This window comes from Podarcis cretensis (genome assembly GCF_951804945.1).
Source record: "Podarcis cretensis genome assembly, chromosome: 4".
Lineage (NCBI taxonomy): Eukaryota > Metazoa > Chordata > Lepidosauria > Squamata > Lacertidae > Podarcis > Podarcis cretensis.
This window is the reverse complement of record NC_137173.1, coordinates 77,185,662-77,210,134: the sequence shown is the minus strand read 5'-3', so window position 1 is coordinate 77,210,134 and position 24,473 is coordinate 77,185,662. Positions and strand designations below refer to the sequence as shown.

General features: G+C 44.0%; 1 protein-coding gene across 1 annotated transcript; it reads right to left on the bottom strand.

The window, feature by feature from the left end:
- Positions 1-889: 889 nt before the first annotated feature.
- On the bottom strand, positions 890-23,644 carry IL1R2 (interleukin 1 receptor type 2). The gene is made up of 9 exons (XM_079972901.1): positions 23,508-23,644; positions 20,753-20,880; positions 20,386-20,644; positions 12,982-13,156; positions 10,429-10,603; positions 8,748-8,813; positions 3,936-4,071; positions 2,362-2,507; positions 890-1,312 (listed from the first exon to the last, which is right to left on the bottom strand). Exons 1-9 carry the CDS (start codon positions 23,519-23,521, stop codon positions 1,185-1,187), a joined length of 1,227 nt encoding a protein of 408 aa, XP_079829027.1. The 5' UTR covers positions 23,522-23,644; the 3' UTR covers positions 890-1,184.
- Positions 23,645-24,473: the final 829 nt, after the last annotated feature.

The window sequence follows — 24,473 nt, the reverse complement described above, 5'->3', positions numbered from 1 at the left end:
TCTGACAGGGACCCTCCCAGTCCTTCCTGGAGGTGACTTGGACTGAACATGGGGCGTTCTGCATTCAAGGCCAATGCTCTACCACTTTAAGAGCCCACTAGATGAGCTATTCTGCCTTGATGGCAGAAAGTGAGGAGAAATTAAAGAACCTTTTAATGAGGGTGAAAGAGGAGAGCGCAAAATATGGTCTGAAGCTCAACATCAAAAAAAACGAAGATCATGGCCACTGGGCCCATCACCTCCTGGCAAATAGAAGGGGAAGAAATGGAGGCAGTGAGAGATTTTACTTTCTTGGGCTCCATGATCACTGCAGATGGTGACAGCAGTCACGAAATTAAAAGACGCCTGCTTCTTGGGAGAAAGGCGATGGCAAACCTAGACAGCATCTTAAAAAGCAGAGACATCACCTTGCCAACAAAGGTCTGTATAGTTAAAGCCATGGTTTTCCCAGTAGTGATGTATGGAAGTGAGAGCTGGACCATAAAGAAGGCTGATCGCCGAAGAATTGGTGCTTTTGAATTATGATGCTGGAGGAGACTCTTGAGAGTCCCATGGACTGCAAGAAGATCAAACGTATCCATTCTTAAGGAATTCAGCCCTGAGTGCTCACTGGAAGGACAGATTGTGAAGCTGAGGCTCCAATACTTTGGCCACCTCATGAGAAGAGAAGACTCCCTGGAGAAGACCCTGATGTTGGGAAAGATGGAGGGCACAAGGAGAAAGGGACGACAGAGGACAAGATGGTTGGACAGTGTTCTCGAAACTACGAACATGAGTCTGACCAAACTGTGGGAGGCAGTGGAAGACAGGAGTGCCTGGCGTGCTCTGGTCCATGGGGTCACGAAGAGTCGGACACGACTAAACGGCTAAACAACAAACAACAACAAGATGAGCTATGGCCCTTCTGACACACCTTCTGCTTCTGCAAGGCCCAATCTTATTTCTGACTAGTGTGAGGAGCCTCAAGCGGCAGATTTGAGAGGTAAATTAACTGGCAACAATTTGCAATTTATTTCATTAATATATATTTTTACCACCATGGGAAATTACATCAGGCTTTTCTGCCTCTGCCAGCAAAATGTCTTGGGTGATTTTTGTTTCCATCCAAAAGGTTTCTTGATATATTGGAGTAGATTACTGAGCGGTTGGTTTGTTTTCATGCTAAAAGAAGAACATTTTGTCCTTTAGGATTTGGTTGCAATATATCCCCTTGCTGATCTTCTCTTACAACATTTATGCAGGCACACTCCTCCCGCAATCGCGACAACGAGAGCCACAGGAATGAGCGCCAAGTACCAAGACGTATCACGTTCTATAAAAATAAAATAAAAGTTGGTGTCAAACTTTGCACAGCCTAAATAAAAAAGCAGGGGTGTTATTTCATAAAGCCCACATATTTCAAATGGAGTATTGAATTCCCAGAAAGGTCATATGACATTTGAGGAAGAAAAATGGAAGAAACTAAGTTAAAATGTTTAACAGCATAAAAGAAGAGCAGCTCTGCTAGATCTGGGGAAATACCGTATTGGCCTGAATATAAGCCTCACTCCCCCCCCCCCCCAATTCCGAAGGGAGAGAGCGAGGAAGAGGAAAGGCCGCCAGCAACTTAGTGTGGCTGCCCCACCACCCTGCCCCCAGTATGCAGCCAGGAGCAGTGAGGAAGGGAGCAGCTTATATTCAGGTATTTTTTCTTTTGTTTCTTTCCCCCCCCCCACTCCAATTTTAAAGGTGCGGCTTATATTTGGGTGCGGCTTATATTCAGGACAATACGGTATACTCTTGCCCAATATCCCATTTCCAAGAGAGGCCAGCCATATTTGAAGAAAGTGGATAGGGAGTCCCTTGATCCCTCTTTCATAATACAGTGGTACCTCGGGTTACAAACTTAATTCGTTCCGGAGGTCCATTCTTAACCCGATACTGTTCTTAACCTGAGGCGCACTTTTGCTAATGGGGCCTCCTGCTGCCGCCGCTCTTCTGCTGCGCAACTTCCATTCTCATCCGGGGGCAAAGTTCACAACCCGAGGTACTACTTCCGGGTTAGTGGAGTTTGTAACTCGAGGCATTTGTAACCCGAGGTACCACTGTACCTCGTGGAACCACTCTCTCTTAGCCCAACAAATACCCTTATACTGTCTGAGAATTGTTCCATGTAGCCAAATGACTGACTGACAGCGCGCCCCCCAGGCTTTCAAACAAGGGGTTAGCCCTATCTTGAGTTGGAAGAATTAGATATTCTCTTTGCAGTTACCAACGCAGCCATGATGCACAATCAGGTTCTCAACCCTGGTAAAGGTCTTGCAGAGCTGAACCATACATTAACAAGTAGGGCAATAATAGTATTTGTACACAGACACATACCTTGTTGCTTTACTTGTGCTGCACGTATTTCATGCCCGAGACTATTATGGGCAACGCACGTGAAGTCTGTATTGAAATCAGCTTCTTTCACAGGGTCAAAAATCAAGGGCACCTCAATGTAATTTTCATCATTTTCTACAAGTTCCCTAAAACAAGGAAACAGTAATTTATAGGATCACTTTTTTTAATTGAAAGCATTTCAAGAACACTGTAATTTGATTTTTTTTAGTCTAGCATTGTGTGGCGGGTGGCTGGCGAGGTGCATAACTATGGGCACAGCATTTTATAGCACATGGGAATACGTTCATTTCACTGCAACACCCTGATTTTGAATATTTTGTATTCAAAATAGTAAAAAAAGTGGGTTTGACAGGCTCTCAGTAGTAAACCATTGTAATGCAGTTAGTGTGTCAGGGAGCTTCCAGACCGCAACCAAGGTGTTGGCATGCTTAAACTTTTGGATTTCCCCCAAGAAGGAAAAATCCAGATTCAATGGGAGGGAATATGGGCTGCCATTTTGATGCCAACAACATCATATGGACCCTGCAAAAACTTGCATGCAGGAGGAGCACCAATCCCACAACAGCCACCTGTCTGGAAGCACTTTCAGACTAAAACCAGGACAATGCAGATTCATATTCTCATTCAGCCACGAAATATACTGTGGTGACTGAATCTGCTTGGAATGAGGTTTAAAGGTGAAAATATAATAAATGATGTAGAAAGGAAGCTGCAGCCCAAGATAGGGAAACAGGTATTAGGGACCTCATAGCTACTATAAATAAATTAAGATTTGCAGGGCCTGGTGAACTTCATCCAAGAGTACTAAAAGAACTCGCAGATACAGTCTCAGAGCCTCTGTCTATAATCGTTGAAAATTCTTGGCAAACAGATGAGGTCCCTGTGGACTGGAAGCATTAAAAAAGGGAAGGGGAGAGGAACCGGGAAATGACCGACTGGTCAGCTTGACATCGATACCAGGAATGGTTCTGGAACAGATAATTAAACAGTCTGTCTGTGAACACTTAGAAAAGGATGTTGTGATTACGAAGCATGGGTTTCTCAAAAGCAAATTATGCCGGACTGATCGTATTTCTTTTTTTTATATAGAGTTTCAGACTTGGTGGATCAGGGAAATGCTGGAGATGTAGCACATCTTGATTTCAGTAAGGCTTTCGACAAAGTCCTACGTGATAGTCTTGTGGAGAAGCTGGTGAGCTAAATAATGCTACAGTTAGGTGGCTAGCTGGAGGTGATGCAAAAGTGAAGTGTAAAAGAACTATACAAAAATGGTCAGCCTGATCTTGAACTGGGATGGGAGGAGACACAGAGACGCTTTCTTCTCATTGCTGAATCCAAAGTTATGGCAGGGCGGTAGTGGCTAGAAACCTATCAGAGGACCAAGATCTGTTAATGCTGTGAGCCTTTTCCTCTTGTGTATATATGTGTAAATAGAACCACATATCCCAAAGATACTGCTATCTCAAGTGACCTCCATTTTAAAGAACTAAACACAAGGTATGTTTTGGCACCTCTCACTGCTCAGAGATTGGGGTGAGCATAATAATACTTACTGACGTTCTCCTTCTGTAACTCTGCCCTTTTGATATAGCCTACCAATGTAAGTCTTGTTGGCTAGCCACCAAACCTCAGTATAAAAATGGCTGCTTTCTCCAGTAAGCACTTTGCATATCATTGTCAGTCGAGAACCTAGTTTGAAAAGGAAACATGGAAGTAAGAACAAACAAATGGTGAGTACTATGTTGAGCAATAATGGATATCACCACTCCTTAATTCTTAAGTCTTCTGAAGAGCTCAATAAATTCTTATTTCAGCTGACATTCAACGGCCAGGATTAAGTACAGTAGGTGTATTTTTGTTTTTATTGCATGCCCTTTGTTTTAATTGTTACCAAATCAGACTCCTTGGGAAAGGTGTGTTAGAAACTGAACTAAATAAACCAAGAAGTCTACCCGGAGAAGCAATTAGCCATTATTCATCACGTAAAGGTAAAGGTTCCCCCGAAAATTAGGTCCAGTCATGACCAACTCTGGGGTTGCGGTGCTCATCTCGCTTTATTGGCTGAGGGAGCCGGCGTACAGCTTCCGGGTCATGTGGCCAGCATGACTAAGCCGCTTCTGGCGAACCAGAGCAGCGCACGGAAATGCCATTTACCTTCCCGCTGGAGTGGTACCTATTTATCTACTTGCATTTTGACGTGCTTTCAAACTGCTAGGTTGGCAGGAGATTCATCATGTAAATAAATGTAAATGTTTTTAGTAAAACAGGTGGAAGAAGAAAATACAATTCTCACACCACTTCTTCTGGAGTCTGATTACCTGTGGACACTTAAAGTGTTGCAAATGTCTTGGTTTTTGGCCCACTTCCAATGCAAATATTGGGCATCCAGTTCAGCGCTTGGCATACGCCAGTCAAATATTGTCATTAAACACTGCATGGTGCCAGGAATGCCACGGTATAGACAGCAGCTTACAATTTTCATATATTTGTAAGATTTATATCCCACTTTTCATCACCAAGCAATTCAGGGTTGGTCGCAACAAAAGAAATGTATCACCATTATAAGAGAACAAAGGAGGCAGTCATGGTGAGTTCCAGCACCTCTTTTTTCTAGAAAAATAGCACTGAATGTCCTAATAAAAAGAATGCTTTAAAAATACTTGAGTATTATTTGGCAACATTTGACCAAGCCTTTTTTGACCAATCATCCAGCCTAGTAGGGGAACCAAGAAATAGGTGGATCAGTTCTAGAGCATTGCAATAAACAACTGCCACACTCCAGAGCTTTTATCATCAGCTAACAAGAATCTAATAGGATCAATAAAATGCAACCAACCCCAACAATCTCAAGGCAAAAGTGACAGATAATTGTCCTGGCTGAGTGAAATACCTCAGGCATCCCCTGGATGAGCAACAACAGCCCAAAGAAGCAACATTTCCCAGAGATGCCGGAAGCCTCAAAATAAAAACACTTATTTAGTCAACATCACAAAAAGAGATGCTGATGGCAGGTGAGTTTTTGAGCAGAGTCTGAACAGCTTCTTACAGAATTAAAGCAATAAGAGTCAAGCTTGTTTAGCTGATGACCCTTTCTATTTATGCTAGCCAGCAACATGCGGCTTAACCACATCCTTCTTGACTAAGGCAAACATTCCAATAGCCTAGAATATCATGAGTCACTGTACTTGTTTGCACATGGAATATTTTATTGCTGCAGAGAAGTTTTTGGGTTTTTTTATGACATTTGCTGGAACTCATTCAAAAGCACGGTATCAGCCGGAGATGGCCCTGTCTTCACAGGGCATTAGGTACAAAATATCCTTCTCCCATGAAGGCACAATAAAAATATATACTTTGTTTGAAAGGAAATCACTTTCAAACTTGTGCAAATATTTAGCAATACAGATCACTTCCTCAACGCTTTTTTTTTTTTTTTTGCAAATATGCCAAGTTAGACTTGAGAACACAGTGAACCCTTTGATACATACCATCTGTACTTGTCCGAATGATTACCAAGATGCAATAAAATTACACATGTTGTTGTAAAATTGTCTGACTGGTGATACAATTTGTTTAAAATTTATACAAATTATTTTTTTAAAAGATGAAAAAACAGCCTAGGTTTAGCGACAATAGAGGCCAGCCTAGAAACCTACTGCCTATCAATTGCAGAGGTCATGTTGACATCCTCATTTCCTTCTACATTTGAAGACTTGCTGTCAGAGCTGCCCCTAGGTCCCAGCTCACAGAGGACCAACGCGAGGCTGTCGTTATGTACAAAAGTCTTTATTGAGGTTCAGTTTCCATTTCCAAGCCGCAGCGCGCAGCTCTACGTCTTAAACCCTAGACCGGCGAAGTCCCGTCTGAGTCTCCTCCCCTATGACACCAGTTTAAGATCCTAGCCCTGCTCCACCTTTTCCGTTGTTCTCTCCTCCTCTGGGTCCTCCTGCCTGCCGGGGCTTTCCCCTTTCTGGACTCTTCCGACGCTGAGTCGGCTGACTCCTCCCCCTGTCTCCGGCGGGCTTTAGGACCCGGTTCCCAATCCTCATTCTCTGCTGTCCCGCGCTCCTGTACATTTGAACTTGCCTCTCGCGCCAACCCAGTGACCTTCCTCCTGACCGTCACACTGCTTCTGTCACTGCTTCCCTCTTCCGGGATACTGCCCGGATCTGACCTCCCCTCCGTTGTCTGGCTCTCCGACGGAGGCGTGGCCAGCCCTGACTTATCTTCACTCCCTGGTGTGGAATCCTCTGCCCTCGATACCTGGGACTCTTCCCCCCCCCCACTATGCTCTGGTGGGGAAGCTGGTCCTGATTTCCAACTGCTACTCTGGGAGTCCCTGCTGGCCCCTTGCTCCTGGAGTGTCCCCCTTGGGAATCCCCTTGCCCTGGCCACTGGTGCCCCCTTCTGTGAATCTTCCGATTCGCTGGAGAGGCTCATGGAATCTCTTGGGCCACTGTCATCTTCTTCTACGCTCCCCATCTCCCCTCTTCCCTGTGCTTCTGCTCCTGAGCCCCTGACACTTGCTCACACAGAATCTATGGTAGCTCTCTAGGCTAGGCCCCAGACCATGAGGTTCTTGGTTCAAATTACCCAGAGTCCCTGTAACTTGCATCAATTCTTTTTAGGACCTGGTATATGTGACCATTTGTAGACAAGCACACATCTCAGATCAGGTTCTGGGCTCCATATCCCAGCCACAATGTTCCCACAATGTGTTATATACATGGGGCTGCCTCTGAAGATGGTTCAGAAACTTCAGCTGGTACAGAATTCAGTCGTTGCTTACCATGGTATCCCCTGGTATGAGCATATACAGTGGTAGCTTGGGTTACAAACGGGTTAAGAACTTTACCTCAGGATGAGAACAGAAATCGTGTGGCAGCGGCATGGCAGCAGCAGGAGGCCCCATTAGCTAAAGTGGTATCTCAGGTTAAGAACTGTTTCAGGTTAAGAACGGACCTCTGGAACGAATTAAGTTCTTAACCAGAGGTACCACTGTAATGTCAATCATGGCCTGACTGAACTGGCAGCCAGTTAGTTTCCAGGTCTGATTCAAAGTGCCATTTTTGATCTATGAAGCCTTAAACTGCTCAGGACTGCAATACTTCAAGGACCAAAGCGGCCTTTTCTGAGGTGGCCCCTTGCTTGTGGAACACTCTCCCCAGGGAGCCTTCATGACATATCTTTAGGGTCCAGGCAAAAATATTTCTCTTCTCCCAAACCTTTGGCTAATTAAACAATATATAGCCTTTTAAAACTGCGTCGGGAGGGCAACAGTATTGTTTTCTTTTGTTACAACAGTATGCATTTCGGTGTCATTATTTTGTAAACCACCCTGTGATCCTCAAATGAAGGGCAATATAGAAATTTTAAAAAAATTAAAAGATTTTGGTAGGAGGTCTGGTGAAAACCTTTAGGTTAATGATGGGGGGGCTTTTTCATTTCTTTCACAAGACTGGTTTATCCAAAGAGCACATACATTCCTACATTTCCGGAATAGTTATTAAACAGAAGAAATAAGTGTTCCACTTTGATGACTTTTCCCCAAGCATACAGAACACCCTTTTCTGCACTACACAAATATCATCTTTTTTTCTACTTCAAGTGTCATGCATAGGTTCTCACAGAGCTATGACACCATATCTTTGACACCATGGTAGAGGAACAAAGTGCCAAGACTTTTTAAAGTGTTGTCCAAAGAAAAAAGGGACCCCGTGTCTCAAGTGCAAGGAACAAAATGTCTTGGGAACTGTAGTTTGATGAGGGTGATCTGCTAAGAGCTCTAACACCTAGACCCCTACACCACCCCTAGACAGAACTCCAGTTTCGAAAGATCCCCGGATAAGGAGAATTAGAGCCAAAAACCTATTTTCCTATATTCAAGTTGTTCTTGTTCCATTTGTTTTAAAATACATGGAAGCCGTAGGTGGTTGAGTGGTCACCATGTCCCGCCAGCTGTTTGTTCAATCAAAATCACACCAGTCTGGTTTCTGCCCAAATAACTGGCGAGGAAAAGGTTCAGCTCCTCTACTCCTTTCCTCAGTTTTGAAGACATGAAGGAACAAGGGGTGACGGGGGGGGGGGGGGAGAGAATCATGACATGACACAAGATGTGTAAGTTTGGTTTGGCCCTGTTTGCAAAAGGCTGAATTGTAGATACTCCTCAGGATGCAACAGACATCATTAATTCTGCCACAATTATAGCAAAGTCAGTAAAGCCACCATTAGCTGTTATTATGGTTGGAACTAATATAGTACTAAAACCCACTGGTAAGAAATTTAGAACTGAGTTATAATTCTTATTTTGTAACATAATGGTACTTTGTTTTCAGAAACGACTTGAATAAATTTGTTGGCCTTACCGAGACCTGCTAATGTAATCTTTTCATTTGGGTAGACAATCACAGGTCGGCTTCTCTTCTTTTGGCCTAGTGAGAGTTCAGAGAAAACATGTTGCAGAGAATTACATCCGCTTTTCTGATACAGCAATAGTTTCCATTATTTACCAGGATAAAGAAATAACCTCGCTCAAAATAATAAGGCATGGCTGAAATGTAACTGTTATCACTAGAATGAACATCGACCAGAATTCCAGTGCATTCAGAGATCTTGTCTCTCTCTCTCTTTCCTCTCTCTTTGCTCTGTGAAATTTTCAGAGGTTCTCAGCTGGTTTAAAATAAATTGAAATGGGGGAAGAATGTGCAGTTCATACATTGATCTGAAAACACATTAAGCATACTACCACCCCCTGCTGGTCAGCCTGACTAACAGGTAAATTAACATATATATCTATATTTATTTAACAGAGCAGCAGACAAAGAAACCTGTACAAATTTAAAAATAAAAAGGGGAGAGTGAGATAGGTGTATTTGTCTATCCTTTCCCGCTATTAGTTAAATATTGCATTCCCCGAGCTAATGGAAATCACCTCCCAGGGCTCTCTTTTGGCAAAAATTACTTGGTTTTGCAAGCGGAGGCATTTAAGCCACAAGCATTCTACCTCCCACAAAGGCTGCAAATTCCTCACACTTCCACTGGCCACTAGCCAGCGATCTTAGTTCTCTTCTGAAACTATTTCAGGCTCTTATCGGAAGCAAATAGCTGGAATGTTGTGCTGGGTAAGCTCAGGGCTTTAGCAATTGGCAGTTGCAATGATGAGAAAGAGTAGGAGTCTTTTCTTTCGCTGCCAAAATACATCCCAGGAAAGCTGTTTAGAGTCAGGACGTGCATATTCCGTGCATCTGCAGTTGGGCAACTTTTCTGACCCTGAGGGAGACATTCTTTTGACCTCAACAGAAGAGTGTTTTGGGCTGTGACGATACATGGGGAGAAGAGGGTTACCCGTTTCCTTCCCATCAGTGACCCCATACAAGAAAATTCAGCCCCACACAGGAGATTCAAAAATACAGTGGTACCTCAGGTTACAGACGCTTCAGGTTACAGACTCCGCTAACCCAGAAATATTACCTCGGGTTAAGAACTTTGCTTCAGGATGAGAACAGAAATCACACGGCGGCGGCGCGGCGGCAGCGAGAGGCCCCATTAGCTAAAGTGGTACCTCAGGTTAAGAACAGTTTCAAGTTAAGAACAGACCTCCAGAACGAATTAAGTTCTTAACCCGAGGTACCACTGTAGCCTTCTTTTGTTGACAACAGAGAACTGTTTTCAAGTCTGAATAACTCCCTGTGGAGCGGTAAGGGGCTAGATGGGGAGGCCCCATGGCTCGCATCTGGTCCATGGGGCATAAGTTCTCCACCTCTTGTCTAAACTGACTGGCAATGGCTCTCCAGGTTTGCAGTATTTTCCTGCCTTGCAAAGAAATGCCACAAATTAACCTTTCGTTTGCATATCTTGTGTTCTGAGCAATGACTCCTTGTGACGCATATTTCAACAATATGCACATTTGTATAATTGATCCATGCGGAAAATATAAAGTTTACTTCATACCAAATTTGTATTTTTTTAATCAAAGAAAAGTGGATCATCTGTATGTACAGTCCTGCTCGTCATTGCGTACTTTAGTAGTTCAAGAGTAAACATTACCTAGTGTTTCTAACTGAATGGTCCTGGTGATGTTATATTGTCCCATTTCGTGCCGAAAGTTCAGCTGGCAAGTATAGTAGCCTGAATCATCCAAGGACACAGAGTTTATGATGAGATAATTTGTGCCCTTCAAAACAGCAAATTTCTTATTGTCAATGTCCAAAGGTATTGAGTCCTAGAAACAAAAAAACAAAAGTACACAAATAAAATGGGCAGCCGAACATTTAGTAGGGAAATACAATGCTTCAGTGCCAAGGAGTCTTGAGGTGATTTTTTTTCAGTGAATTCTTAATGTCACTGAGCTAGTTTAACATCCATTGATGCAGCAATGATGGCATTTTGGAAAGGCCATGAAACACTGGGAAGACTGCGGTAGGGGTCTGATTCCTGACAGATTCCAAAGCAGAAAAGTGCCTCAAATAAGCTTTTTATACACAATGTCCACATAAAGCTTAAATGCCACTGTTTATTACTGTGTACATAAGCACAGAGGATCTTGCAGCAAGCACCAGACTCACACCTTTCCCCCTCCTTCTCCCCCCACAGAGTCGGAATAAGAGTTATTTTCATTTTCCACGAATCCTGGTTTATTACATTCAAACCAAGGGCAGTGGTTTAAAACAAGCTCTGACCAGTTTAAAAACAGGCCAACTTAAAAAACAAACAAACCATGGATTATGAAGCTGGCTTCCTTAACTAAGCAGGGTTTGCAAGTGTGACTATTTGGTTTACACTTTGAATCTCTTCAGTTTCCGTGTGGTGCCAGGAAAGGAGAGAGCTCTTTGTTAAAGTCTTGCAATAAGCCACATGGTTACACAATAATGACTAACTGTTGTAGTGGCAGCGTAAGTGGAAAATTCCATATTGTATTGATCAACCAATGATAGATTAAATGAGGAAAAGCCTCCGTTTCTGGTCCATATCACTTTCACATGTGTTCACCCAGAAAACTTTTCCATCCCTTATTTATTTATTTATTTATTTATTTATTTATTTATTTAAAATCTGAACAAAAATCAACATTTAAGTGCTTGTTCTTAACTGCATTTTCTCTTAAAACATGCATTTTGTTTTCTCTCCAGGTATGTACCTTTAAACATGTTCTGATAATTTATATTGAACTGAAAATTATGTCAACAGCAGCTGGAGAAGTGTGAGATCTGACGGGCGTGTTCTGATCCATACATTAGTCAGTCCAGGAACTGCAGATTAGGTCAGTTTATATCAGAATGAGCAATGATCAAATTCCTCAGGCAAACCTGATCAAAATGGTTCTCCACCACAAAGTCAGTTTGACATGATTCCAGAATAACTTGTAAAAGGATATTGTGATCCTGGGCTTCACTTTCCATTACTGGCCAGACACTGTTATCACTAAATAAAAACTCATGGTCTAGTCAGTTGCTGACAGACCTGGTTTCTGGTGAAAGGGCTATAAACTACAGATAAATTTAGCAGGGCTCTGCAGGATTTCAGAACTACTGCCCAAGTCATTAGTGTCAAAATTGAATGTGCACCATGCACATTCATAATTCAATAAAATTAACACGTGGAAAATTGTTTGTTTAGAATTTGGACAGAGTGGATGGCTTTAACCAAGAGAAAAGGAGGAAAATAGTTTTGGCGAACTAAATTAAGTGCTGGGCAGTTCCAAAAAAATAAAATAGCCTCAGGCTTTGGACTCAACTTAGCATGGTTCTCTTGGATCAGAACTAATGTTGTATCTAGTCTAGCATTCTGAGTCTAACATGCTTCTGGACATAACCAAGGCACAATGGCAGCAACCTTTTTCTTTTGGCATCAGTATCTGATGTTCAGGGCTATGCTAAGGTTACCAGATTTTTTTTCAATGAATCCAGGGACACTTTTCAGCTTCAGTAGGAATGATAGGATTTTGTATGGGGACTGATTTGTAAATCCGGGGACTGCCCCCAGGAAACATGGACATCTGGTAACCTTAGGCTATGCTGCCTCTGAACATAAAGAACATTTGGGGGGGGGTTGGGGGGAGCTCATGATGGACCTCTTCTTTGTGAAAACAGCTTGTCATCTTAAATGCAAATATTCTAAAAACAAAGCAACCTAATGAAACTTTTAGGCTATTGTATCAAAGCTTTAACTCAAGAGCACATCTGCAGGCCACCATAATCTAAGGTATTTTTTCAAAGCTACAGCTAATTAATCTAGGCTAAGGATGGGTAATTTATGTCCCTTGAGATGTGATTGAACTACAGCTCCTATAATCCTGGACCCTGGTCATGCCAGCTGCAGATGGTGGAAATCTAGCAACATCTGGAGGACCATTGCAGCCCCGTCCCTTGCCTTAGCAGAGTTGGCCACAATTACACTAAGATGCCAATTCAAATGAATGGGCTTAGGCATGTCATAGCCCTGCATAGGACCCTGTGCAATTTCTACCATGCAGTCAACGTCTTATATTATTCTGCCTTTCGTTCTGAGTGCAGTGCAGATGATAGTCTCTTGTGGGTTTGGATACTGGAAGTCCAAGTTCAAATTCCCAAACTGCCATGAAGAAATGACCCATAATAATACCTTGTACCATTTGAGTTCGTAGTTTGTATTCTTTTGTACAAAACTCTCCAAGGCCGGACAGACAACCTTTCCAGGACTAAATGTGAAAGCCTTCTGGAGATAGGAAATATTTCGAACAGCACTTTTCTCCACAACTGTGAGATGAACAGACACATCAGCACAGTAAGAAGAATTCCTGCAGGCAGAGGGCAAATGGGCAGGGGGGGGAGAAGAAGAAACATGACATTCATACACAACAAGGGAAGATTTGTCATTGCACCATAACACACCATTGCTTTTTGTTATTCAGATGTAACCATTTTGAACAATTAAGTACACACAGGACACTAAAATCACCGCCCTCTGAAAAAGCATCATTGGTTGGCAACTTGATTCTGCAGACAATACAAAATACTCTGGCTGAGGGACCTGAGCAGACCCCACCCCCTGCTGATTTCAGAGCACACTGAACACAAGTGGCAATATGACTGGATTGGCTTGGCTTCCCGACAGGAGGAACAAATTGTACTGAGCTTATTTCTGCTTTGTTGTGTGTGGGGGGGGGGTGTTAAGCTGTGGAAGGACAAATATCAGTAGATACATGTCATTCAAATGTATTTTTAGACAATTGGAAAGTATTTTATAGACATACTTCGGTAAATCTATTAAGATTTTAGTATACTAGAACAGAACTTGTGCTCCGGCAGCGCAGCAGCAGTGGGAGGCCCCATTAGCTAAAGTGGTGCTTCAGGTTAAGAACAGTTTCAGGTTAAGAACGGAACTCCGGAACGAATTAAGTACTTAACCCGAGGTACCACTGTACAGTAACAAGTTAGCGGAACCAGGACTGAAGGACTGAGGAAGAAGACACTCACGGACAGAAGAGATCCTTTGCTTCTGGAGACTGTTTGTTGTTGTTGTTTAAAGTTCCTTGCTCATGAGGAGAAGCACAAGCCAAGGTTTGTATCTGAGAGTGTACAGGGATGTTTGTAGGCAGGAACCTGCTTCATCCCCCCACCCTTTTTTTTTTACTCAGATGAATGTCCTGTACGTCTAACTCGACAAACACACAAACAATAATATCATATGGCAGTGGTTTTCAACCAGGGTGCCTTGAATGATGGTCAGGGGTGCTGTGGGCAACTCTGGCCTCTGTCCCTCACTCCTTCCTCCCCTCACTATTCTGATGCCCTCGTGCATCTCTGCCTCTCAAAGGCTTGTGCAGCTGTTTGTTGCGGCAGCCCTGGCAATAAGCTCCACCTGTGAATGTTGCCTCTGGGGGGCAGCTCTCTTTGGGGCAGGGAGGGCAGCTCAAAGACCAGCAGCAGCTGTCCAGGGGACTCCCAAGGAGAGGGGAGAGGAGGCTGAGGGAACACTCCACAAGGGAGGGTGTTTGAAAAAAGGGTGAGGGACTGCCAGCTCTGCAGGCAAGGGGTGACATAACTGGGCTCCTGAGCCCCACAGGGGTGCCACAGAAAGAATGTACAGTGGTACCTTGGGTTACAGACGTTTCAGGTTACAGACTCTTCAGGTTACAGACTCCGCTAACCCAGAAATAGTACCTTGGGTTAAGAACTTTGCTTCAGGATGAGAACAGAAATCACGCGGCGTCGGCGGGAGGCCCCGTTAGCTAAAGTGGTACCTTAGGTTAAGAACAGTTTCAGCTTAAGAACGGATCTCCAGAACGAATAAAGTTCTTAACCAGAGGTAGCACTGTAGTTGGTCAAGGGATCCGTGGACTCAAAAAGGCCAAAAACCTCTGCCATATGATGTCAGGACTTGGGAGTTGTCCTGCTTCCTCTTGTGAGCTAAACAGCCAGAACTGAAAATCTGCCTTATTGACTTCGATATAAAAGGGATCAGTAAAGCCATCAGCTGACTTGCGCTTAAATGGCAATCTTGGTGAAAATAGGAGAAGCCCAGGTGTTTGAGAGGTACCGATATTGGCAGCACAAGTTTGATCAGGCTGCAGCAATAGACAGATAACCTTCAGAACAGTGGCGTAGCGTGGGGGGTGCAGGGGGGGCCAGCCGCACCGGGCGCAACATTTGGGGGGGGCGCTCGCACTCGCAGCTCTCTGCCCCTACCTGGCTCACTCACTCTCTCTCACTGCAGTGCTGGCTGTGCGAATCCGATCCGAGCTGCCGGGTCGCCGCCCACTGTGGAGGGGGAGGGTGCCAGGCGTGCGTTGCCGTGCGGAGCGGAGAGAGAGCGAGGGAGGGACTATCTGGGGGAGGGGCAGTGCAGCGGCCGCCCGGCGCAGCGCTGAGCGCAGGAGAGAACCACACCCGACCAGCCCAGGCAGCAGCAAGAAGAAGCTGGCAGTGGCGGCAGGTTAGGGGTTGGGGCGCAAATTACTTGCCTTGCCCCGGGTTAGGGGGCGCAAATTACTTGCCTTGCCCCGGGTGCTGACAACCCACGCTACACCGCTGCTTCAGAATGATCCAGTGGCCCTTTCACCAGTGTAAGTGTCACAGAGATAGGATTCACATCAATGCAAGGGCCATTGGGTTGCCATTTAGATGCTGTATAATAGACATGACCTATGACTCCTATGGAGAAGCTGCCATGTATACTGGGGACTCAGCTATGCAGCTGCAAATATAATGCTTTAAGTGTGTTTTAAGTGCATTATACAAATGTGGCACTAGATGGCAATGGTGAGCTTATGTCAAATTCAATATATATTTTCAAAACGTTTTTTTAAAAAAGCATTTTCGCAGCGTTTTATATGTGTGCGTCTAGATTCCACCAGGGTGTAAGCAAGGAGCAATGCACACTTTGCGTTCCATTGATTTGTTTGTTGTTTTGTTTTGTGTGGAGGGTCTGATGAGGAATTTATGCAGTTGGAAAAATCCGCTTAAAAAACAAATAAACAGTCCTGTAATGCAAAGCCACCATTGAATACAGCTCAGGGTGTGTGTTGTTATTTAAAAGCTAGATTAAACATTTAAAATATTTTATCTGAGGCAGAAGAGAAGCCAGGGTCACCAACCGCAGAGAGTATGGAATTTTTTCACTGATGGGGGCCCTTCTTTGGTGTAATGTTTGAAATAGCCCCAGGTTTGTACATTGTCTAAAAGATCCAGCTATATTGATGTGCTATATACAATTCTGGTGTATATTAATTCTTTTTTTCTCTCTTTTAAAAAAGTAATTGTATGGTTGATTTTATGCTGTTCGTCACCATATATTTTTTCTTAATATTGGTGGAATCAAAACTTCTGAATATAAGTTAGTTTGCACATAGATTTTCTGTCCTTAGAAGCCCTGACAAAATTGTTGTTTGCGGTTCCTTGAGCAAAAGCTGTAACTATTAAACCAGCCTACATTTGTGATACGGACGCGGGTGGCGCTGTGGGTTAAACCACAGAGCCTAGGACTTGCTGATCACAAGGTCAGCGGTTCAAATCCCCGTGATGGGGTGAGTTTCCATTGCTCAGTCCCTGCTCCTGCCAACCTAGCAGTTCGAAAGCATGTCAAAGTGCAAGTAGATAAATAGGTACCGCTATGGCGCGAAGGTAAATGGTGTTTCCATGCACTGCTCTGGTTTGCCAGAGTCATGTTGGCCACATGACCCGGAAGCTGTACGCCGGCTCCCTCAGCCAATAAAGCGAGATGAGCACCACAACCCCAGAGTCGGTCACGACTGGACCTAATGGTCAGGGGTCCCTTTACCTTTACCTTTTTATTTGTGATAAAGGGAAGTCCTTTGCAACCTGAGGACCGGGCTGAAAAAGGTGTATGTTGTTCGACTCATGATTACTTGGCAAGGAACTGCATAGGTTTGTCTTGGATTTTTCATTCAGACATAATATCTTCCAGATGAATTTGCTTGTGGGATTAATATAGAGGCATTATAATGGAAATGACATTATGAAAGAAAACGACATCAGCCGCTGACTTTTTCACCGAAAAAAATCATTTACATGTCCTCTGCAATAAGTGACCTCTTTCTGCACGTATGCCAGTCCCCCTGAGGTTTATACTGGAAGTCTTGCATACTTTTCATTGCACATGTCTCTTTCCACTCAGTGGAGTAACTTCTGGTATTAAGTACATTCCAACGCCACAGGACACTGAGCACATCTGTGTTTCTCTGCCTTGGGACACTTTTCTGTCTGTGCAAGACTGCTAAAATATTGCACAGAGGTAGTGTAAGAGCTGTTTCATCACTATCAGGCTCAACAGCATCAGTATCACTCTCAGCAGAGATAATTTATTTTGGGGGGGACATATTTTCTGTTTATTAGCAATGACCAATGTAAGACATTTGAAAATACAAGCCCATCCCCTTCCATCTTCCGTTTCTTACTGGAGGGCTAAATGTGATCGAAATTACTTGCAGATGTCACTTTTAGCCATTGACTGCTACAAGGATGACACAAATCCAGATGTTCAAACAGGTGGCAACAGGTGGGACCACAAGAGACCAGTTGTGTAAGGCACCACTTTCTGCACTCTAGACAGGCTCCTATTCTAAACGCATGCCCTGAACAGACATCACGGACAGTTTAAGGCCAAACCCTGCCAGCTGCTGGTGCCTATCGCCCATGAACTGGTTTTTTAATTACTTCTTTTCTTCCGCTTTTTAACAAAATGCAGACACTGAGGCTATAACTTGAGGAGGAAAATTGATGCCGTGGAGGGGAGGTTTCTTGACCTTCCCTTTCCTTGAGCCATTTTCAATAAAAATCACACCAATAAAGATGGAAAGTGTACGTTAGGCTGCCGCAAGGTGTCTGCCTGGCTACTTGCATTCATCAAGCCCAGAAGGAAGCTTCTCTTTTCCAACCCCATATCATGGACTATTCATTAGGTAAAGGTAAAGGGACCCCTGACCATTAGGTCCAGTCGTGGCCGACTCTGGGGTTGCGGCACTCATCTTGCTTTATTGGCCGAGGGAGCCGGCGTACAGCTTCTGGGTCATGTGGCCAGCATGACTAAGCCGCTTCTGGCAAACCAGAGCAGCGCACGGAAACACCGTTTACCTTCCCGCTGGAGCGGTACCTATTTATCTACTTGCACTTTGACATGCTTTTGAACTGCTAGGTTGGCAGGAGCAGGGACCGAGCAACGGGAGCTCACCCCGTTGCGGGGATTCGAACTGCCGACCTTCTGATTAGCAAATCCTAGGCTCTGTGGTTTCACCAACAGCGCCACCCGCGTCCCGGACTATTCATTAGCCCACACTAAAAACAAAGCAGCACTTAATGTGACCATTAATAACCACAATTGTAAGCATGGTGCTTTCTAGAGTGATAATGTTAATAATCATCAAAACATTGCAGGGTCTTCAAAGCTCATTTCATGCTCCTCTCCTTGCAAAAGATACAGATGCCCCAAGTTCTTCCCCTCAACTAGTTGCATTTCAGTGAGTGCTTTGCCCTTCCTCTTTCCATACCACCTGCAAAGTGCCACATGCATAGGTAAAGGTAAAAAATAGGTAAAGGACCCCAGTCAAAGACGACTGTGGGGTTGCAGTGCTCATCACGCTTTCTGGCCGAGGGAGTTGGTGTTTGTCCACAGTTTTCTGGGTCATGTGGCCAGCATGACTGAACTGCTTCTGGTGCAACGGGACACTGTGACGAGTGCCAGAGCGCACAGAAACACCGTTTACCTTCCCACCACAGCAGTACCTATTTATCTACTCGTACTGGTGTGCTTTCGAACTGCTAGGTTGGCAGGAGCTGGGACAGAGTAACAGAAGCTGGCTCCATTGTGGGGATTCGAACCACCGACCTTCTGGTCCACAAGCCCAAGAGGCTCAGTGGTTTAGACCACAGCGCCACCCTCATCCCTTGTAGTGCCAGACATACACAGAGTTCAAGACATCCCCTTGCAGGAGAAACATGACTGTCCTCCTCACTCCACACAAGAAACAAGGATGTCAAAGAAAGGAAGCGTAAGTCACTTCCACATTCTGCGACCACCATTGTAGTAATAATAATGTCCAGAGCTGAGGAGCCATACCCTGTTGTGGCTAGGCTTCACATTGTACTGGTGATGGATGTAACATGTCGTTCCTTCTCTTGCAAGGGCTGCACTTCCCTCAGGAACAATAATGCCTGAGTTGGATGTAGCCACATGATCCAATGCAGCTAAACATTACAGTGGTGCCTTGCAAGACGAAAAGAATCCATTCCGCGATTCTCTTCGTCTAGCGGTTTTTTCGTCTTGCGAAGCAAGCCCATTAGCGGCTTAGCGGATTAGCACTATTAGCGGCTTAGCGGCTTAGCGGATCAGCTGATAAGTGGCTTAGCGGCTTAGAAAAAGGGGGGGAGGAAAAAAACCCCGCAGGAACTCGCAAGACATTTTCGTCTTGCGAAGCAAGCCCATAGGGAAATTCGTTTTGTGAAGCGCCTCCAAAACGGAAAACCCTTTCGTCTAGCGGGTTTTCCGTCTTGCGAGGCATTCGTCTTGCGGGGCACCACTGTATTATAATGCAACACTGACTTTGGGGGAGCTGGTTTTCCCGTGACAGTCACACCAAGCTTCAGTTATAGGATCTGAGCCTTGTTCTTAGTAATGAAAGATTAGTTACACTGAAGCGTGCCCAACTCCTAGGGGCAGAGGGGTCTTTGGCCCCCTCAATATTTGCTGGCAGGGGATCAGGTCCCCTTAATATTGAGGGGGTGGAGGAGGCCTAGCACAGCACAGTTCACTGGGTGGCTCCTCCTGAGCGTGAGAGAGGAAGCTGTTCCATGTTGGGTTCCCTGCTTGGCCTCTCCCTGAAGATGCGAGTCGCACATAGGACATGTATGCACGCCACATGCCACACACACCAATATTGGGTACAATATGGTACCTTTGGTACACCGAAGTTATGTGGATGAAGATGGCCTCAGATAAGGTAAAGGTAAAGGTACCCTTGCCCGTATGGGTCAGTCGTGACCGACTCTGGGGTTGCGCGCCGGGGGCCAGCGTTGTCCGAAGACACTTCCGGGTCACGTGGCCAGCGTGACGAAGCTGCTCTAGCGAGCCAGCACCAGCGCAGCACACGGAAATGCCGTTTACCTTCCCGCTATAAAGCGGTCCCTATTTATCTACTTGCACTTAAGGGTGCTTTCGAACTGCTAGGTGGGCAGGAGCTGGGACCGAACAATGGGAGCTCACCCCGCCGCGGGGATTCGAACCGCCGACCATACGATCGGCAAGTCCTAGGCGCTGAGGTTTTACCCACAGCGCCACCACGTCCCTGGCCTCAGATACATTGCAGCAAAAAAAATTCAATACATTCAGTCTCTGCTCTAAAGAACTCTTACTTCTCAATGCATCTTACCTTCTCCAACACTTGATAAACAGTACCCCAGATCTGTCTTGTAAATCCATTGCCAGTAAGTCTTCAGTGATGTGTGAATACGCATGTTATCTGGTTAACCCTATGTAGCCTAGGCTAACAGTCTTGTGTCTTAGAATGCCTACCTTCGAGTGCAGATATATTCCCCAGAATCCTCACTGGAAGCTGGCAAAAACCAAAGAGCATCATCTTGTAAGAGAATTCTTGTTTCTCTGTATCCTGCAGGGATAATTGTTGCTGAACCATTTTTCCCCCAGGTGAGATTCAAGGGCTGATCAAAAGCATCCATATGTTTGTATCTCAAAGGAGGGCATTTGAGGACCACTGGTTCTCCTGCCAGTACAAAAGTGGACCTGAAATGCACGGTGCGATCGTGGCAATTATCTACGTAAAAAAAAAAAAAAAAAGAATGGCTTTGTATTAAAAAGAAGAAGAAAGAAACACTGGAATGTTCTAAACCAGGACTTGGCTATTAATGGTTACTGCTTTCACCTGCACTTCCCGTACGCTGGATTCTGAAGGCAGAAGTATCCAGTGTATTGGCAATGAAAATACATAAGAGCCTGGGCACCATATTCCGTAGAAAACAGGAAAAAGAAAGATGGATGACACCTTGGAACCTGCGAATGAGAAGAAGAGTGTCATAACAACAGAAGTGTTCTAAACGAGATGGTGACTAAACTACTTTTTTTAGAACAAACTGTTAAGACATGAGAAAAGCCCGCCAGAAATATCTCTTCAACTGCCTGACAGCCTTGTCTCTAGAGCTCCTGGGCTTAAAACTGGGACTGGCATAGCTCCAGACTCTGATGAAAACATGGATTGGATTCCCTTTACATAGTGGTGGTCAACCTTCTTAACAACTCAAGCCCAGAGTACAAAACAGTGTCTCTGTTGTGGACAGTGAAGTGCATATGCTGTACTGCTCCATCACAAGTGCTTGGAGTAACTTGGGAGCAGATAGTCTAGTACTGGACTGGAAGACTTCAGACTGGATTATGGCATAGATGAACTCATGGGACCCTCCTGTTCCATCCTGAAGTACCACAATCTCCAGCTGCCTGTGGCACATTTGCCAGGCATGTTCTAAAACCAGGGTGACCAAATTGGTACCTGTCAGATGTTTGGGACAACACTGAACACCATCTGATGCTCAGTCTGTATATATGTGTGTAAAAAAACAACAACCCTCATATATCACAAAGGCACCACAGCTTCCAATGACCAATGAACCAAGACCAAAGTATTCTATGCTTTTTTTAAAAAATGTAAATCACTTTGAGGCTTCTTTTTGTAGTACTGTAAGTTGACAAGTAAACATAACAAATCAAAATAAATGTGTTGGCACCCCTGAAGTCTCTCAACACTTGGAAGCTGGGCTGTGTGCAACTGGAGATGAACAACTTAATAGGTTGTTCGTAATATGGATTCCATTTTCACCTCAATTTTCTCCACTCCACATTATTTCTCCCAACTGACAGTTGGCTGCTCTTCTCTGCTGACTAGAACCATCAGCCAACCAAAGTCTTATTGTTTTCCAGACCAATCAAAATGAATTTACGTGATCCAAGCCACATCTACAAATACTAAAAGTGATAATCTCAGTTTTCAGAATCTGCTGCCAAGCAGCTACTGCTAAACAGGCCTGCAATATAGTAACAGCACAAGGTCGTGACTTTGACAGTCACACTCTGACATCAACACAGACCACATAACTTCCCCTCCTCCCAGCACAAAACATAATCATGGGCACAACATTTCTCCACAGTCATATATTCACATTTAACTCCTGTGACCTCCTAAATTCAGGGGACTTAAAGCCAGGTGTTTCTAGTATTGCTTGCTGAAAGGCTTCCAAAACACTGTATTTTAAGCTTGTCATCATCACACAATCTTTTTTGTACAACCAAAGTTTACTTTAGAAGGGATACTGTTTGCTAACAAGAGATGGTTCTATGGTGTGTTGTGAGCAAACCCAAATCTTTCCTTAGATTATTTATGTATGTAAAGTATGGCTACTTTAAATACTTTGGCTAGAACTCAACTTTCAGCAATTTAAAATTATTATTCTGGTTTATTATTCTGGTTTCTTATTGCTGTTTCCTAAACTCCACAGGAAGAAGCTTGCTGAAGGATATTTGAGTTAAGTTCATGGTTACCAACTATTAGGTATCTGAGCACTGAAAATGCATGGTCTACACATTACTCAATACATTTTGTGCAAGTTCATGTTTCCGGTTCTAATCTGAAACGTGAGTCATGTCCTCCAAACCAGGATATAAGCCAAAATCAAAATACGGGAAGTGGGCACACTGTATTTCTCTAAAATTTAACCTTCTGAATATAGCTGACCAAGCTTTTTCTGTACCATCTAAAGTTCTTCTGGCAGCAACTCCAGCCACTGGCCAACCTTAGCCCCCTAGATTGTGAGAATGATTTTCCTATCCTTGGGGACATCAGATAGAACCCAGGTCCATTGGCTCCCAGTGAGAGTGATGGATACATGATTGATTTGGGCAAGGGAAAGGGGGATCTTTCTCTGGTGGGAAAGAGAGGTACATGCATGCACAGGGAAATGCTGAGATGCAAATCAGTCCCCTTTGGTATAAAGTCAAGGGGGAACAGGCAACAGAATGTGGAAAGGGACCAATGGAACTCTATGTCCTTAGAAGACTAGGAGTACAAAGCCATGTGCCACAAATCTGCATATAGCAGTTTATATGCATAGATGCAAATTTAGACTGACTTCTGTCCTATAAGCAAAGTTGGAAAAGCAGGAAGGGGCAGCAGATCCAGGGCTAAGAGCCCCTGGACCACCCACTAAAACACCCCACAATGGGTGGTTTTAGTCCTGAGTTTTTGGAGTGGGCTATAGGAGGCAAGCAGTGTCCATTTACCTCTCAGCAGAACAGACACAGGGCCACCCATTGCCCCATGCTGCAAACCGACCAATGTTGACTATATTTCATGCCCTTCATGCATGAAAGCAAAACCAAAACCAAAAGTCTTTCATTCCTTGACAAAATGTTTCAATTTTTAGTCACATGGAACCTACAGAGTTTTACTTCACCAAATACAGTTCTGTGAAGACCTCTGCATACATATTATAGTCAATAAATAGTTGCAAGAACCATCAGCACTCATATGCTTGGTCCATTAGCGCCCCCGCCCCTACTTTTGAATAAACAATCAAACTGTCCATGTTTTATTACTTTGCTATCTCCATAAAGAAACATTTCACACTTACCCAGATCTCTCCATCTTTTGTCTTGGAACTTTTCGAAGAGGTGTAAAGTACTTTATCTTAATGGAAGAGTCTCAGCAGATGGACTTATATATATCTATATATATCAGAAAAACTTACGAAAACTTTCCCAAGTTACCCAATTCTGTTTTGTCAGAACAAAAGAGGTATGAGGTACACCTTTCCAGCGTTTCGAGGCTATGGGGAACAAAAAAACCCAATACTTGTTCAAAGCAAGGGGAAGTGACTTCCTTTTTTATGACGCTGTTTCTTTCCAGTGGAGGGAAAAACTTGCAATTAACCTCAGACAACAAAAGTCTTTTTGCTGTTGCCAGTCAGTTGACAATGTTAGCATTTGTAGGGCTGTCAGCCAGAAAAAAAGAAATTAAGTTGATCTTCTACATTATAACCATTAACTGGTTATAACATATAATAATTTTTTATTATTCATTAACTTTCTATACCACCTTTCATGCGAAGACCACAGGACAATTTACAATATAATAGCACAAAACTACGTAACAAAGTAACAAAGCAAAAACACCCACAACACAAACACCCACAATAATCTATGGCCACTCCAGAAGGATACCATAGTTGACGGTACTGTAAACCTCTGAAAGGTCAAGGTGGTTTAACAGGCACACATTTCCCCCTGTCTATCTCCTGAGGGAGGTCATTATACAGGGAAGCCAAAGCAGTTTCTGTGCCAAAATCAAAGTTAAACCCAAACTGAATCAGATCCAGAAAACTGGTTTCCTCCAAGACTGCCTGGTACCAAAAACAAACAAGAGATATGCTCTTTCGAAATACTGAAGCATACAAGGTAACTTGGCTGTAAACAAATCCCTCAAAACTTACAGTTGGTGTCTGCATAATTTGTCTTGTGTAACCAACCCTACACATATTCTTAGTAAAAAGCCACCTTCAACAATGGGAAGAAAAAGTAAAAGGTAACTCCTCCCCTCT

Excerpts from the sequence above, each read along its gene's own strand:
- IL1R2 (XM_079972901.1), bottom strand. Across the intron at positions 4,072-8,747 it reads GATTACATTAGCAGGTCTCG|GTTCTCGACTGACAATGATA; the intron begins GTAAGGCCAACA and ends TTTTCAAACTAG. Across the intron at positions 1,313-2,361 it reads AGCACAAGTAAAGCAACAAG|AACGTGATACGTCTTGGTAC; the intron begins GTATGTGTCTGT and ends TTATTTTTATAG.